Raw genomic sequence first — 17,151 nt, forward strand, 5'->3', positions numbered from 1 at the left:
AGCAAAAACAAGATTTCCAGGGGTGTTAAGTTACTCTTTAATGCCTTGATCGTGTTTTACTCTAAAGTCAACCGCATTGTTATAGCTAAGTCTTTCAGATTTTTAAGTCTAAGATTTTCTGGCCACTTAGAGGCAGCGGAAACACGCTGTAGACTCAACTCTGACTCTAACATATTATCGCCTCAAGGCTGACAAGGCACATTAGCAAACAGTTGTTTATTTACACATCCAGCAGATATGGAAGAACATTAGCATTCATTTGGAGGCATGTTTGTGTCCAGCTGACAAATGTAAGTCCAATATTCAGTGTTCTTTTAGCTCTGCTTTGGTCTCCACAAACTCCTGAGGGAAATAACAGGTCTCTAGCTGGTAAACACGCCACTTTCTTCGCCAGTTACTTGTTAACTCCGTCCATCAGTCGTTTGGTGCCAGGCACTAGCTTTTTTCAAAAAGCTATGGAGGTGTTGATAAGAGCAGTGAGGCTGAGCCAAAACGCTACAGTTGCAGGCCCGGAAACCAAAACAAAGAGCCGAAAGGCGCTTTAAAGCTCAGCAGAGCCGAGGAGAATTCCAGAGCGGGATGATAATTCTCTTTAGGTTCGTCACTATGAGCGACCCCTTTAACATAGTAGCCATGTGATCAAAAATATTGATCGTATTGTTAGCAGCCTTAACAATCCTAATTCCAGGGCTGGATCCTCCACAGTCCACATTTCAAGAGCAGTCACAAGGCCTTACAGAAAAAAATGGGAAGTTGCGTGGTTATATCTACCATTGACTCTCCTTCAAGCATTGAGGTGAAGCATCACTACTCATAAGTCAGGTATCATGAATTTTGTCACAGTTGACCCCATGTGCAGTATTAACACTTCTGTTTACCATTTGAGGGGAAACTTCCTGGATATCTCAGTCTTTACAAACTGATGAGGATCCCCAGATTGCATCATTAGTTTTGTTTTCTCTGAGGCTGAACAAACTTCTGTAGGCATCCTCAAAGACCCACCAGTTCTGTAATCGCAGCCTGTCTCAAAAAAGACCTGGTTCTCTGCTCGGTTGAAGTAAAAAAGCCGTTTTTTGAGATTTTACAGTGCACTGTGCTATCTACGTTCTTACATTCTGTACTGAATGTTCCCTTTGCTTGGGGCCTTTTTGTCTCTCAATCAAACACAATCACACACACTCCATTCTTTCCCAATTTTCCCCAGTGCATGTCCCTTCCCCGCTGTGTTTTCTTTTTCTCCGCTGTGCTTTGCTTTTGAGTTAGTGCTCCCTTTTTCTGCAGGAGTCATCTGATTGTCTTTCAGGCTGATACAACTACACAACGTATGAACATTGTTTCCAATTTACGGAGGGGGCTTACCAGTGGAAAGCTGTGTGTCGAGCAAAGACACCAGTGCCCTCTATCAAATACAGAACAACCAATACAATAATGACTTAGCAATAAGACATAAATGCAGTATAGATTTGTGTAAAGATGGGTAGACACACTGTAAAGCACAGCAGTAAACAAATAAATGATGAATCCTCTAGTACCCGTCTCACTGTTGCTGCTTTAATTTCTATCTTGCTGTTCCACTGTCCACCTTTGTTCTCTCTGTACCTGCCTCAAGTTTCTGTCTTAAGGTTTCTCTGATCTCTCTCTACACACACACACACACACACACACACACACACACACACACACGTATATATGAGCAACGACGAAGTTAAATTCTGTCAGTTCAACGAGGATTCCTGAGAATAAGAATCCTGCATAGTGTCACAGCAAATCTTGAAAAGATGTAGCTCCTCTGAAGATCAGTTGCCTACCTGTCTCCATCTATGGATGAGTGTGTGTGTGTGTGTGTGTGTGTGTGTGATCCCCCTTGCATGCATTCTTTGCTTATCAGCGATGGTTTGGGGTGACTCAGTCCACTCACACATGTACAATAGGAGTAGAAATAGTGGAAAATATCAAGAAGGAAAAAAACAAAAGTGATACAGTATGGACTATGGAGTCATTCATCTTTTATTATTAAGCAGAAATGAAGATGTTAGCTGATAAAACATACGCAAAGTTCGGTTTCAAAGAGCAGATTCTTGTTGGGTGATATAAGAAGAAGCTGTGAGAGGATCTGAGTGTGCTGCAGCAGAGCAGCTTTCCACTGATTAAGAGCAGATGCTGTGGAAGGAACCAGCTTTCGTTTGAAAAAAAAAGGAAAAGAAAACTCGCAAAACTGGCTCTGACTCTGCAAGCTGACCACACTTAGGAAAAGAAATCTTATTTTTAGAAATGTATTTACATTTCAAGTGATCTGACAAGACTGCTTGTCTCCCACAGTTGAGTCCGAGGGGAATTTTTCTCTATTGCCACGTAGCCATGTACATCATTGTGGATTAGAGACTGAACACCTTGTCATTACTTAGATTTTTTTTTTTTTTTTAAAAAGATGGGGCATGGCAGGCTATCCAACTTATGAAAAAGAAAAAATGTATACATAGGTTTCATTTTATTTTTGGACGCAAAGCATGCCAGTAGAAAACTGTGTGTCAGTTGCTTTCTGGACACAGAAAGCAAACGTCAGATTTGAACTAAAACCAGGAAAAGAGGTTATATTACTCTATTTTGGGCACCACTACACTCGTTTTCGATTTAATTTACATAGATTTTAAAATGTTATTGATTACTTCTAAAGGTTCTTTGTAGTCAAGCTTCAGATTATACTTTTTTTTATACGCTGTACGTCTTATAAACTTAATTTTTGATTGTTTTATTGGCTCTACTTTGCTTTTTTCATTGCTGTATATTTGATATTTATTTCTTGGTGTAATGCACAGTGTGATATTTGTTTTATAAGTGCTATACAGAGCATTTAAATTTTTCAGCTGGAGCTAATTTTGCCTACTCTACATGATATTGGGTAGTTCAAGATATAATGGTGCATTATAAATTAGAAACATATGCAAAAGCAGCACTTATTTTTAGACAGAGCTGCTATTAGCGCTACACCGTGCATATCACGCAGCACAGCAGGGCATCGGTGTCCGCTGATCATCCTGTCATGGCGTCCACCTCAAATGCTGTCGGAGAGCAGGGCCTAACATTAGCAGACCCACCCTGCCTACAAGATGTCAAAGAGATGGCACATCAAGGGTCAGAAAAAACTTTTCACTCTCTCAAGGGTAAAATACATGACTAAAACTGAACAAAGAGCTTCAGTTTTCAAGTGAAACTATATTTTAGGTCACATTGTTTCTTGTTAATTAATATCTAACTTTATTTGTCTTTTGCCTTCTTTATCTTTTTGGGATATATCATAATATAGTGTTGTTATAAATACATGTGCTCTTATTTTCTTATATTTACAGCATTTTATAGCCTTGTTCATTTTTGTTCAGTAACTTTTAATGGCCAGACTTTTGTCCTGTGTTATCTGTGTGTATTTATAGACCACAGGATGCCAAGCAAACAGTAAAAACTAATGGGAATCCTGTTAACAATAAACAATATTCTATAAGATGATGTTTTGTATGTAAAATATTAATCCGCCAGGTAAATAGTCAAAAAATGTAGTGAAGTAAATGTACAAGATTTAGTTTATGAAGTGGCAGAAACTGGAAATACTCTGGTGTTAGGTTGTGAATCTGATTTTGCACCCACGCAGCTCAACACCGAGATTATCTGGGTCCATTGGCTTACTGTATATCTAAAAACTCATCAAATCAAAATGGCTTAGCTCCGTTGGTTCAAAGCAGAGCTTACCCTTAAACCTTTCTTTTTTTTTTTTTTTCCTCGGGGGTGAAAATCCGGCCCGAACTGGCAGCAGAAAAAGAGGATAGACAGACAGAGAGAGAGAGAGAGGCAAACGAGCAAGACTGACAGGTGATCAACCTGATGGCCAGGCAGGCAGTTCGGCACCTAAAGATTACTACTAGTTGGCAACATGGACACTGCAGATGGGGGTTAACCCCTTTGTGTCCAGATCTGACCACAAATAAACCCACACACTATAGGATAGATACGCAACCCCACACAGAGGCACGGAAAACTGACAGCGGGTTTCATTTTTTCAAATCCCTGAGATGTTGTTTTCATGCTGTATGTTGTCCCCTTGTGCACATGTCCCAGTGTATTTCACATACTGACGATTGTGTGTGTGCATGCAGAGATGTAAAGTTTTGCTTTGTATACATTACGTTGGTACCTAGACATAATTACGAATGTTATTCTCTTTGCATTTAATCATGCATGTATTCATGGCCTGTACGTGATGCGGATGCCGACTTGTTCTGCTTCCTGACCTCCTCATCAGGCTTTAAGAGGTTTAGTTTATTTTTATCTCTGTGGATGATAAGGCAACAACAGCGTCATATTCCTCTCTCCGGGTAGACCTTCATGCTGCTTTTGCCTTTGTGTGTCATCGCCGTATTAAGGCCATCCATTAAGCCCCCCAGTGCCACTACAGTTCACACACACACACACACACACACACACACACACACACACACACACACACACACACACACACACACACACACACACACACACACACACACACACACACACACACATACAAAACACTCAAATCCCACAATCTCTATCTCTGTTTACCGTTGCTGTTTCTTCAATATTCCCTCCGGGTTAACTCCTATTTAATCCTCCACACAGCATCAGAACCTGGCTTTGCTTACATTGCTGCTAAAAAGTGGTTAAAGGTTAAGTGAATTTAACTTGTAAATGAAACATATCTAGCTAGCTCGCTCTCTTAATTTAAGAAAGCGAGCAGTTTGAATTTGAATTTGAATTTTAAACCGTAGCAACGGGATTTATCCGAATGCAAAATGTATGTGGATACCTGAATCCCACTGAAGCTATCTGTGGAAATTTTGCCGCCCCTGGCCTCGCTGCTCCAATGCACCTACAGATATTTGAGACCTGCGGGTAATCTCAGCATTCACCAAGTCTGAGTTTACAATTCATCGGGAAAACAGTTTTGAGCAGCACGGGACTGGAGACGTGGCATCAGAGCGGCTTAACCACGCTCGGTTTGGCAATAATATGACGGTCTTCGAAGTAAAGGAGACAGCTTGTGCCCAAGCGGATGAAAAGCAGCAAAACAGAAGAAAGGGAAAAGGGGGAGGGAAGAAAAAAAAAAAGGGAGGAGCTTTAAGGAACAGAGCTGACGTGCTGTCACCTGTTTGCCGGTTCGTTAGCCAAGAGCGCTGCTGCGTGCTCTCGAAGGGAAAGCTTTTGATGCCTAATTTGCCACTTGGCTGGGTTTGCGCATGGCTTGGTGCTCAGTGGAGTGGCTGTCCCAGTCACAGTCTCTCCTAGTGTAGGCTTCTCTGTCGGAGGCTCGGGCAGGGCAAGATGAGGAGGCAGTACAGGGATGAGGGTTATCACCCGCGCTCAGAGGTACGTGGACACCAAACGCACCCCTTCCAAAAGGGAGAAGAACACTGTGGAACTCCCCGGGATACTTGTGCAGGAGAAGAGAAAAAATTGCTTCTCTTTCTTCTCTCTCCTTTGGTGAATCTGCTACTGAGGAATCAAACATATTTGCTCATTTTGCCTTGTGTTTTCCAGAATGCAGTCGTTTTCCACTTGCTTTACAACTTTTTCGTTTTCTGATGTAGCACCTGAGGTTGTCTCACAAGGTCTTTGGCTTGTGTGAGCAGATGAACCTAAGGCGGGAGATCTGTTGCATTTTTTTTAATCCTTCTTTGATTCACAGCTCTGCCCTCCATCTCTGTTTCTTTATTCTTCTATTCTGTATTCTTTTTACATTTATTCTTTCCGCTTGGTCACTCTGTTGTCTCTTTTATTTTGTTTGCTACAGCAAGCCCTGGACTCCAACCTGAGTAATTTGATCAAGAGGAACAACGAGCTGGAGTCACTTATGGGCAAACTGATCCAGACTTGTCAACATGTAGAGGTGAGTCCCAGTGGTCCTCTGAGGTCAACACTGACCTACATTTTTTGTGACTTGTTATTATACCATACGTTTAAATTTGTGTTGTAGATTTTACACTATTGATTTGCTTTGGGAAGCATGAAATGCTACTGGATAGGTACAAAAAAATAGTTTTCTTATTTTTATTATTTGCACTATTTGGAGATATAAAATATTAGACTGCGGTTTTTTATGAGTTTAGATTGATTCATACATTTATTTACACAAACAGTAGGTTTACATTCCCCAGTGACTGTACCACAGACCTTTCTCCTACGTGGCTTGTATCATGAGTCCAGATAGAGACCAGTGTCTTTTAGCTTAGCATGTAGCTATGGTTAGCAGATAAACCGACCATAACGGGCTGAATAACGTGGATATACCGTTTAAAAACATAATGTTTTTTACACCTGAAAAGATTTGCCGATTCCTCAGGTAGAATAAGCAACAATTTTGATAAATTAATAATCATTTATGTTATTTATCAAAGCAAAAGCTGCAAACAATCTCTGATTCGAGCCTCTCAAATCTGAGGACTTTCCACATTTATTATTATCATTTTTATTATAATATTTTCCATCATTGTAAATTGAATATCTTTGGATTTTGGACGCTTGGACAAAATAAGTAATTTGAAGCGGTCACACTAGGTACTGGGAGCTTGTACTGGGCATTTTTTCACTATTTTCAGATATTTTCTGGACAAAACAATTAATTTATGATGAAAATAGTACATTTTCTGCCCCTTTGTATTTGTTTTATGCTAAATCTCTGATGTTGATATTAGGCTAGAGAGTTGTAATGCGTTTCACATGCACTGAGAATGCTAACAAAGAACTAGTAACAAGTCACTGTGATGTGTTTTAATTATATCTGCAGCAGTCTGTGCTTTCATGTGTGAAAGGATTTTAGCAACAGATGATAGTGATTTAGCATCATACTCTACAGTATATTCTAAACACAATGTGCAGGCATAAAGTTTAACTCCCCTTTTCACATTTTCACAAACAGTTTTATTAGTGCATGAGCATTATGGCCACTGTGTTGTTTTTGCAATTACTCAACATCTGGTTTGTCTAATATCGTCATTATTAGGATAATAACAGAGTGTGTGAATGTCTGTGTATTTAGCTCTACAGAAGGCAAGTCTGTGCTAAGCCTGCCTGTTCATGTTATGCTGGCCCACTAAGAAGCTTCAAATGAAGCTTTGCCCCAGGGTTAAAAAGCAGTGACATCTTAGTTTAGAAATAATGGTGAACAGCAGCTCTGCCTGGGAAGACCTATACAAACTGCGAGGAAAGAGGATTGTGATTTATTAAGGAGATTTAAATTTTTTATATTTATTTTTTTATGCTGAAGCGCTGGGTGTATATTTTGTGAGCATGTTTTTGTGTTGCCATCACGCAAAGATGTTTTCTGTGAGCCTAAAGCTGGAGGGCAAATTTTGATGATGCAGGAATTTTAAGATGGAAAAAACACCCTGTCTGATCCGTTCAATCATCACATAAAAAAGGACCAAAAAAGGCAAACACTCCACTCATAAATGATGCACATACGAAGGACAAAAAAATGCTTGACCTATTTTTCCCCAGAGTATTATGGTCACAACTACACATACAGTAGGGCTTCACAACACACTCTAAAGCCTAAAAATAGCTTGCGGAGTGTACAGTGATAGCACGTTGTCTTTAGGTGCGAAAAGTCATATTGCACAAGTAGATGGAAATTCTCAGAAAAATATACGTTGAACAGTTGATCATGAGCCAAAAAGTAATTGCATGAACTCATAGAAATTTGGTAAATGAAGCTGTCTTACATGCACATGCAGCAGCCCATGAGATGGATGAATGTGACAGGGCAAAAAAAAAAAAAGAGGGTCACACAGGAAAAGCACTGTAAAGGCAACTTGGCGTGCTGATAATGGAGCTTTCTGAATATTTCACATCAGATGAATCTATTCCAAAGCTTCCTTGGAGTTGGCTGGTGAGATTCCTCACATCTTTGAGGCTCCAGGTGTTGCACGAAAACTGCGTGGTTACATGAGAAAATGTGCATGTATTGCTGCAGACTGAAATTGAATAAGTTATCTGATTTTTTTTTTTTTTTTTTGAAACAAATTTTAAATGGCGAAGATGGCAACCTTTGTTAAGTGATCTCACATCCAGATCCTGTGAATCACCATCTGTGCCATTTAATGATCCTGCACCACATTGTGTCAAATCCCGGAATTTTTTTTTCAGCTGGCAACATGTCATCTAATAGAATCAAGATGCTGAAATTGTTAGAGTCTAATACCACACAATATTTGGACTGTTCTCCGCTGCCTTTTGCATTCTGAAAAACAGGGAACTCAAATATTGTGTTTAAATCCAAGTGTCATTAAATAATAAAGAGGAGCAATTTTAGGGAGTCAGTTGGTTTGCTTAAAAAATGCAAAAAAGGAAATGATTCCAAACCACTTGAAAAGTACCAGGCTTACCGTTTTTTACTGGGAAAATCTAATTCAAGCGTCTTATTAGCAAAAGCCACAACGAAAGAAATAACTTTGATGTCTCTATTATGCTGTGCAAATGTAGTATTGGTGAGTCATTGTATATATTAGGCCTGTAATGTTTAAATTCACCTCCCCTGCACAAGGTTTCGTTGCTATGCCTTTCTAAAAGTTTGGATATCCTCAGGGTTTGACTCGTGTTTGTGTGTGTGTGTGTGTGTATGTGTGTTTTTCTAAAGTTAAGTGAATAACTTAATGTCCCTACTGATCAAATGCTCCAGAGGGCTCTGCCTACAGTCATTAGATGCTCCACATATTTACAATGCACATGATGTACTGTGGTCACAGTCTGTGTGTGTGCGTGTGTGTGTGTGTGTGTGTGTGTGTGAGTGTGTGTGAGTGAGTGAGTGTGTGTGGCCAGTACATGGTTTAGTCTCTTACAATTTTACCATTCAACCATTTACTATATACTTACTTTTATAATATTTTTGGCTACAAGATGTCTTCATTTTAAGTTTCAATAATCTTTTCTTACTGTAAGGCATTGACCACAGAGTGTGTCTATATGATGACATGAGTCTACGTAGCCTTGTGGGCGGCTGTTCCAGACGGATGAGCAATATCGGAGCATGTCATCTTTACTCACCTTGAGTTCTGGAGATAAACAGTGATGAAATGTCAGAGGAAGTGAATCAGAGCTTCACTTGAAACGAAACAGCAATCTCTGGCACGAAATCACCCAAAATTTCATCACAGGTCCATTTAAGTTTAATTGTTGCTTATCAGTTGTTGGAAACCGTTCCTGAGCCACCGGCAAATTAGCACAGAAAAATGAGAAAAATCTGCTGGAGACCTGAAGAGCAGATGAACTTCAGTGTGTGTCTTTTTGGTTTATTATTAAAGGGGCTCCTACCCCAAAACCCCATTGTTTTTAGATCTGTAGATGTGTACAAAATGCCACAAAAAGATAACAAATACAGTATACACGGGTTTAAATCTTAAGCTTCCCGAGAGCTGTCACAGTGACGTCCATCAAACCAATTAGCCATGTTGAAAAGACAGATGCACTGGCATTGCTACAGCTACCCTATACAGCACCGCTAACATGTCCGGCTCAGCTTGTCTCACATAAGCACCAAGAAGAAATCCAGGTGGCAAATTGTTCCTGCTGGCAACGTGATCCAAGAAAAATCACATAGAAGCTGTTTAGGAAGGGACGCAGAGGATATTAGGGAAGTCCTTTCCAGCCCTGTTTGGTTCCGGGGAGGAAAATGGCAAATGGCAAATGGCTCCCCATGATGTCATTATTAAAACACCTGTCAGCATGTGTGTGTAAGAGAGAGTGTATATGTGTATGAATAACTAGGCAGTCTCTTGTTGGCTTCGCAAAGCTGACTTCCCTTTCATTGCTCCCCGTGCTATTGCTTTGCTGCAGCAAGAAAACACTTTACAAGGCACTGAAAGGATCGATAGGAAATGACCACAATGAGAGATTGCATATTATGTTAGGACCTACGCTCTAATTGGACTTGAACAACTTTTATAGCCTGCTGAGATTGTAAGGTTTCCAACTTCAAATGGAATCAAATACCTCAGAGAATGGAGCTGGATGCCATTTTTCTTCTAAAGATTCTTATGGCAGAACGACCCTGAATGTAATCAACAGCGTCAATTGCAGTTTGCCTGCAATTATATCATTTTTCTTAAGCTTAATTGCCATCAGTGGGTTTTGAGCCATGCTGAACCCACAGCCACAGTAACGAAATATTGCTGTTATGTTCTCTGACAAATTATATTGTCAGAGAACAATATAATTTGAGGAGGTCCTCAAATTGAAATGTGCGTCAGGCACAACAACTTGTCATTTTATCTCATGTAGCGTCGGTGGAACATGACCATTTCCTCTTCTACAGTATAGGAAACCTCATGGGGCTCTGATGAAAAGACTAGCGTGTTTGCCTTCCCGTGGCTGGTCGACATAATGCCATGCTTGCTGACATTCTTAGTGCCCTAGTGCCATTTTCAATTGAGTTAAAAACTTACTGCACACGTATGATAAGATAAACTATAGCGAATGTCTGATTCCCATCTTGTCTAACAGTAGGATTTCCCAACCTCAAAATGGCTGCCATGCATGGAATTAGGGCTACTCCTTGGCTGTGTCCGAAATCACTCCCTTGCTGATTCATTCACTATTCCCTATATAATAGAAGTGGAGTGGTTAATTTAGCTTTCAGACACTTATCAATTATTGACATTTTGCAACTGTAGACTCCAACTACAATGTTTGAATTGTGGGATTGTTAGCAGAAAGAAGGGCACACGCCATGAACACTACCTCTCTTCCTCCGGTGTGGGAATTTATCAGGGCACTATGTACTGAATAGATGAAAAACACTCAGAATCTGAACGCTTAAATATAATGGCAGAGGGCAAATATAGTGCACGATATAGTAAATAGGGACTGATTTCAGAAACAGCCCTTGTGTCTGGAGTGTCATGTCTGCCTCTAAAACCCAAAGGGCCTCATGCTTATTTTACATGTCACTCAGCTCTCAAACCAGCGGGAGGCAAAATAGCTGAATATGGCTCATCTTCCTGAAGTGTTTGCTTCCAGACAAGAGGGCTGGCTGATGGATGAAAATGACCCCCCCCCCCACCCCCCATCAGTCTCTTTGTTTATCTAATAGTGTGTGTGCATTGGTTCTCAGGTGAACGCGTCCCGCCAGGAGGGCAAGCTCATCGAGGAGTGTGATGTCCTGATTGACATTATTCAGCAGAGGAGGCAGATCATTGGCAGCAAGATCAAGGAGGGAAAGGTGAGGTGGACACTCAGAGGGCCAAGGAGTGTGATAGCAGAAACAAATTTTATTTTCCTTTGCTGTTTGTTGTGTCTCTTTCACTCCATATCCTCTCACTTTTTTCATTTTTAGGGTGGCATTTTTAGCCTGAATAAACTAAAATTTGTTGCCCCTTTTAAAACTTCCCATGGGGCCACTTGTCATTTCGTTCTTCGTTTGCAAACAGCATAATGTACTTTCTTTAATTATGCTTAATTTGCTAATTTACCGATGCTTTTGTAGCTTATAATTTAAAAACAGTCTTTAATTTTCTTCCATCAGTGAACCATTTCGGTTTGCATAATTATCATCAAGGGGCAAATATTGCCTGCAGATCTCATATTCCACAGTCATATGCATAAAAATAAAAACAGGTCAACTCTTCTATTCATTCAGTATATGCAATATAATGTGCAAATTTGGTACAAATCAATATCCGGTTGACAGGCATTCACAACCCAGAGGATTGGATTGCTACAGTCGATTGACTGCTAATGCCGTCACCTTTATTCATCATCATTAAACACCCTGAAAACACTTTAAGCTACCACCCGACCTCATTTTGTGTCAAACTGCAGTACTTCATCACAGCCATTTGACTTGATCCTTACATTGTGAACAGATGGCAAACTGCTCCACTGCCTAAAACCCTAACCCACCACCACATTCCAAACAGACGGTGAAAATAGTCCGCCTGGCCAAAAGTAGATCCCAGAACATATGGGAGGGCGTGTTTATTTGTTCTCTAAACCCAGATGATTTTTTAAACTGTGTCTAATGAGACTTGGAATACACTAGGGATTTTTTCACCACGTAACGTAGGCTTTTAGCTTTTAGGATTGGATCAGAGAACATACAGAGATAGACGCACAGATATTTATTTTTAGGCCAACAGATTTCTACAAATTGCTATTTAGTGGAGTGCTACACCATGATCAGTAGCACTCAAAAGGCTTTTGTATGAGACCAAGTTTCTCTTATGTCTTTATTTTTTTTAACATGATGATGACTTTGCAAATTCAAATGGATTTGAGCTGAGATTACACTGTTTCGGGTTCGTCACAAGCCAAACTGCAGATGAAATGTCCTTTGACCTCAATCCAGCTACTGACCTAAATCTGTCTCTTAAAATCTCTGCTCATAGGGAGAGCGAATGAAACTGAGGGGCAAACAAGGGGAAATGAAATCCCAGAGTTGTGTGCAATACAATCATTGACACTGGCCTGGAAAAAATGTTGTGTTAGCAGGGACATGGGAGAAGCTTATCTGATGTAGTTCAAACCTCTTTGTTTCTTGCTTACCCTTTCTTGTTCATTAGAAATCAACTTTCTTTAGAAGCTTGGTTGTAAAATAACACTCATAGTTTACAAAATAGAGAACAATTTACCCTCGAAGTTTCTAGTTCATTTGCTGTAGCTTCACAGTTACAAGAGAACCCGGACTTTTAAACACATCGTGGGAGGCCAGAACAAATCAGCTTTCCGTCCCTGTAGCTTTAGCTAATCATGATGGACGTGTTCATGCCCTTTGCTACAATTTACTTTCTCTGATGTTCATATCAATTAAGAAAACATGAAGAAATAGAAATGGAAATAGAATGCCTGTATCAGTCAACTCTGGATTTGACCTTTTCATATATGAGTGACTTTTGAAATGTTAAAATCCATCTCCGTGTGCCCATAAAATCCCACATCTTTTGGCCATTTCCTGTCGTCAGTCTGATTATATTCTCATCCCTAACGACCCGTAACACATTTACCCGGATGAGGACATTTTCATGTACTCTTGATTTGATTATTTGATCTGTCCTAACAGCACTGTTCTCAGACTTCTCTTTGCATTTGCCATCCTCTCCAGACGCAAAGGCTTCGGAAGCTCGCCCAACAGATCTCCAACTGCAAGCAGTGCATCGAGAGGTCCTCAGCCCTCATCACGCAGGCCGATCAGACACTGAAAGAAACCGATCACGCTCGCTTCCTGCAGACTGCCAAGAGCATCAACGAGAGGTCAGACAGCCCACACACTGGCCACGCATGCTGGAGTTAGTCAGCCTACCTACATAAGTTCTAAGTCAAGGGAGAAGTTAAATATTGCACGCAGAGATGTTGAGAAACAATATGAGAACTTTGTGTCCTTGACTTGTCTTATTCGACTTCCTGCATAAGCTTTCTGACTAATTGATTCGGCAAACAAAACCCGGTGTCCAGTTTGTGCATCCACAGGGGAGACAATGCGTGATATACAAGAAAATCATTATGCTTTAGTCGGCCAAACATAAGACGTGTTTCTATCACAATCTAATCTGCAGAGCTTCGCTAATTAGGGAGATGATTCCATTCAGATTTGGAACTCAGTATTTTTTAATTTAGCAATTGCTGAGCAGTTTGTTAATCAGGTAATATGATCTGTGCATATGCTAAAATTCCTTGCTTCTACATCATGCAGTAAAACTTCTAAACACATTCTTCAGTTCTTCTTTTAGAGATGATAACAAACACTTATGATACTGATGTGCACATTACTGATACTTGTACTTTTAAGGTAAATTTGCAGCGTATTTAAAGTGATCCATCCTTCAAACTGTACAATACACCTACATGTGGAATTGCTTTACAAGTGTCCCTTTAAACTGGCAAGTCCATTTTTATTAGTTGCTCTTTTATATTAATCGCCTGTAGTGCCGAAATAGACTATGGAGACCTGTTCAATTTTGATTGGTAATCATCTAGGGTTTCCATGGCAACCGCATCAACCCAAGTGCTGATCCCTGAGATACACCTAACGGACACCTTCGACACCTTCGCCCTGGACTTCACCAGAGAGAAGAAGCTGCTGGAGAATCTGGATTACCTCACTGGTAAACATTCAAAGTTCCATCAAGGACTTTCTATTCTGAGAGAGACATTTATTGATTCAACTAAAAGCTATTCATTCACTGAACTGTCCCAGCCTCATGTTTTAAATCTTGAGGACTTATTTGTAGTTAAAATCAGTAGGAATTTCAATTCATATGCACCATAATTGACTGCATAACTGCATTTGAAAGAACATGCCCCAGCCTATGACCTCCGAAATTGATTTTCATCATTCATTTCCGATCTGCTGGATCTGCCCAGTTGTGAGGACCTAACAAAAAAGTCACTGTATGAATTATGAGCATGCTCGGGACAGAAACAAGGCATCCTGCGTAGCGGAATTGAAGGTCTGTGGAAATGGCTGGCTAGTATTTATTCTCCGCGATGCATGAGGGCTTTGCTGGAGGGCCTTTTCACAAAAGTGAATCAGTCTGAATCACTCCACGATGTGCATCCACTCATGACAGAAGCCTTGGGAGAAGGAGAGAGTGACAGAGAGAGAGAGAGAGAGAGGGAGTGGCTTTAAAATCAATTCAAGCTGTGCCTTTGTATCTTTGTTTCTGTATCCTTAGTCCATTCTCTTTCTACTATGGGCTTCATGGCTCAAATACAAAAGGGATTTGTTTCATTTGTTTATTTACAAAAACAGCTATTGACGTAATAAAGTTTGCCCATGAATCAATTCATGTGTGTGGGAGCCAATTTAGGATCTCTGGTTATGTAACAACTCACAATTGTTACTGCTAAAAGGATAGTGATATTTACTCTTCAATTCCCCCTTGTGAGCTGCTTTTTATCTGAATCTTTTTATTATTTCTCTTCCACATGACTTTGATTGCTCAACCTACCAATCTACTGGAAAGAAAATCTTCAGTCCCGCGTGCAATGAAGCCTTTGTACTCATAAATTCAAACAAATGAACACATACGAGGTTAATTTGGGCTACTGTTTGCCATGACAGATGACAACCTTTGAGTGTGTTATCATTTTAGAATATTACTAATGTAATTAGTTCTTTATTCAAAAAGAGCACAGCATTAGAGCCTGAGATTTTGTTGGATGATATCACTTTGTCTCACACACAGCTCCAAGTGCTCCTTGCATAAGGGAAGAGTTGTGCACAGCTTCCTACGACACCATCACTGTTCACTGGACGTCTGATGATGAATTCACCGTGGTGTCCTATGAGCTCCAGTATGCCATCTTCACTGGACAGTCTAACATTGCTAGTAAGTATTTGACAAAAAAAAAATGCTGCAATAAAATACAAACTAGAGGATGCAGTCCAACTTGCACCAAATTTTCCAGCCTTCTCTAAATCAGTTCAAGTGGCCATCTTCAGGGTTGTAGCTACAATAAAGGAAACTGGGGTTTTGAAACTGTGAGGGCTCCCCAGGGTGGGAGACACAGCAGAGTTGACTGAATACCTTAGTCGAATCTGAACACACAGACATGATACACATTTGAGATTCAGTGCACTTTTAAAAGATATCATTGTCTCTGATGTCCATCCATCTCCACATCCAAGGGTGTATTGAAAACAGGGACGCCCAGTAGCTAATTGGGCACACTTTTAATGGTGCCGATTTGCCAAAATGTAAACAAATATAGGCTAAAAAAGAAAAAAAATGGGGCTGAAGTCGCAGCCCACAGCAGGACTCACTGAAGTCACAGCAATCTAATGAGTACAAAAAGTGGCCAGATCTGTTAATACAAACTCTGTCATGTAGCAGTGTACATATATATGACAAAATATTTGGGAATTTAGGGGGAGCCTGTAACCACTGTTGTGGACTCTTAGTATTTACAAAACCTTAGCTATGGCCCTGGCCATTGTCCCACATCCTGCATTCTCAACTCATTACAGACCTGAGATCTGCTCTATACAATCATGCTGCTTTACTGGTGGCCACTAACTCCCCTAAGGCAGCTCAGAGTTGTAGTGCTTTTCTAAAAGCTAAGATAGCAGTGGAGTGGAACCTCCTGAAGTGAACCCTCTGGCCTTTATGCTACTATCACCCTCAGATGTTGTCACACATCAAATGACTGTAGCTTGTGAAGAATGAAGGGAGAGTAAGATTTGACAGTCGTGCAGCAGAGGATCCAGATAGTGTGTAGAGCACAAAGCAGAAGAGACTTCTGTGGATATACAGAGATCTTGTGTCTATGCATACAATACAGTCAGGTTTAAGTGGCACTGAAGGGGGGAGACAGTGTATCAGGAGAGATGATGAAGCAGCATCCCGGACACACACTTAATGACACAATTTCTTGTTGAACAGCAACAGACCCAGAAAAGTCATGAGCACACTCGAGTGAGCAACAACTACAAGGAAGAAAATGGGGTCAGGGCATCTGAAGACGAGCTCCCCTGCTCCCTTTCAATCAAACTGCCTTTTCTCTGTCTTTCATCTTGTCCTTTTTGAAGTCTTTTTCAGAGAAATAGATCTACCTCACAAGAAAATACTCTGCTTTCCTTTCTTTCTTTCTTTCCGCCTTCCTTTTCTGCCTCATGTTCTTTCTCCTTTTTAAACAAAATCTGTTAAGGGATTCCTTCCTTCTTCTGTTTCTTTCTTCCCAAGGTTACACCTTTGTCATTGCCTTACAGTTCAAAGCATATTTAGAACCGACAGCTATTAAACTAATGTGACTCCTTTTTTCACCCCCTGGTTTCACAACCCTGTCTCCTTCTGTTCACCAATATGCTGTGATGTTTCTCTCCTGTTTTTTACATCTGATAATGCCAGAGGTGTTGCTGTTGGCATCTAAATCACATGCCAGAAAATTCCCCCAGGTCCAATTCAGATGAATTACTGTGCAAGAAGGGAAACAGTCTTGTAGTGGTAACGTAATAACAACACAAAAACAACATCCTTTACTCCTGTAACTGTTCAGTTCAGCCTTATGGATTGGATTTCCTGGGGGAAATGTGTGTCAGGATGATAGCAACTAGTTTGATTTCTTGTCTGCCATTTCCGTTTGATCGAATAAAGTTGCAATGTGCTTAATTTTACTTAATGTATTTACTTTAAG

General features: G+C 40.4%; 1 protein-coding gene across 4 annotated transcripts in view; it reads left to right on the forward strand.

Moving 5' to 3' along the window:
* LOC120798277 (E3 ubiquitin-protein ligase Midline-1-like) overlaps window positions 1-17,151 on the forward strand; it is a 58,133-nt gene that overhangs the window by 35,993 nt on the left and 4,989 nt on the right. For all 4 annotated transcript variants that reach the window (XM_040142458.1, XM_040142457.1, XM_040142456.1 and 1 more), the window contains exons 3-7: window positions 5,819-5,914; window positions 11,135-11,242; window positions 13,121-13,269; window positions 13,993-14,120; window positions 15,204-15,347. In XM_040142458.1, the coding sequence (XP_039998392.1) occupies window positions 5,819-5,914; window positions 11,135-11,242; window positions 13,121-13,269; window positions 13,993-14,120; window positions 15,204-15,347 (625 nt within the window). The remainder of the gene's footprint in view (window positions 1-5,818; window positions 5,915-11,134; window positions 11,243-13,120; window positions 13,270-13,992; window positions 14,121-15,203; window positions 15,348-17,151) is intronic.

The sequence above is a fragment of the Xiphias gladius genome, chromosome 13 (genome assembly GCF_016859285.1).
Source record: "Xiphias gladius isolate SHS-SW01 ecotype Sanya breed wild chromosome 13, ASM1685928v1, whole genome shotgun sequence".
Taxonomy (NCBI): domain Eukaryota; kingdom Metazoa; phylum Chordata; class Actinopteri; order Istiophoriformes; family Xiphiidae; genus Xiphias; species Xiphias gladius.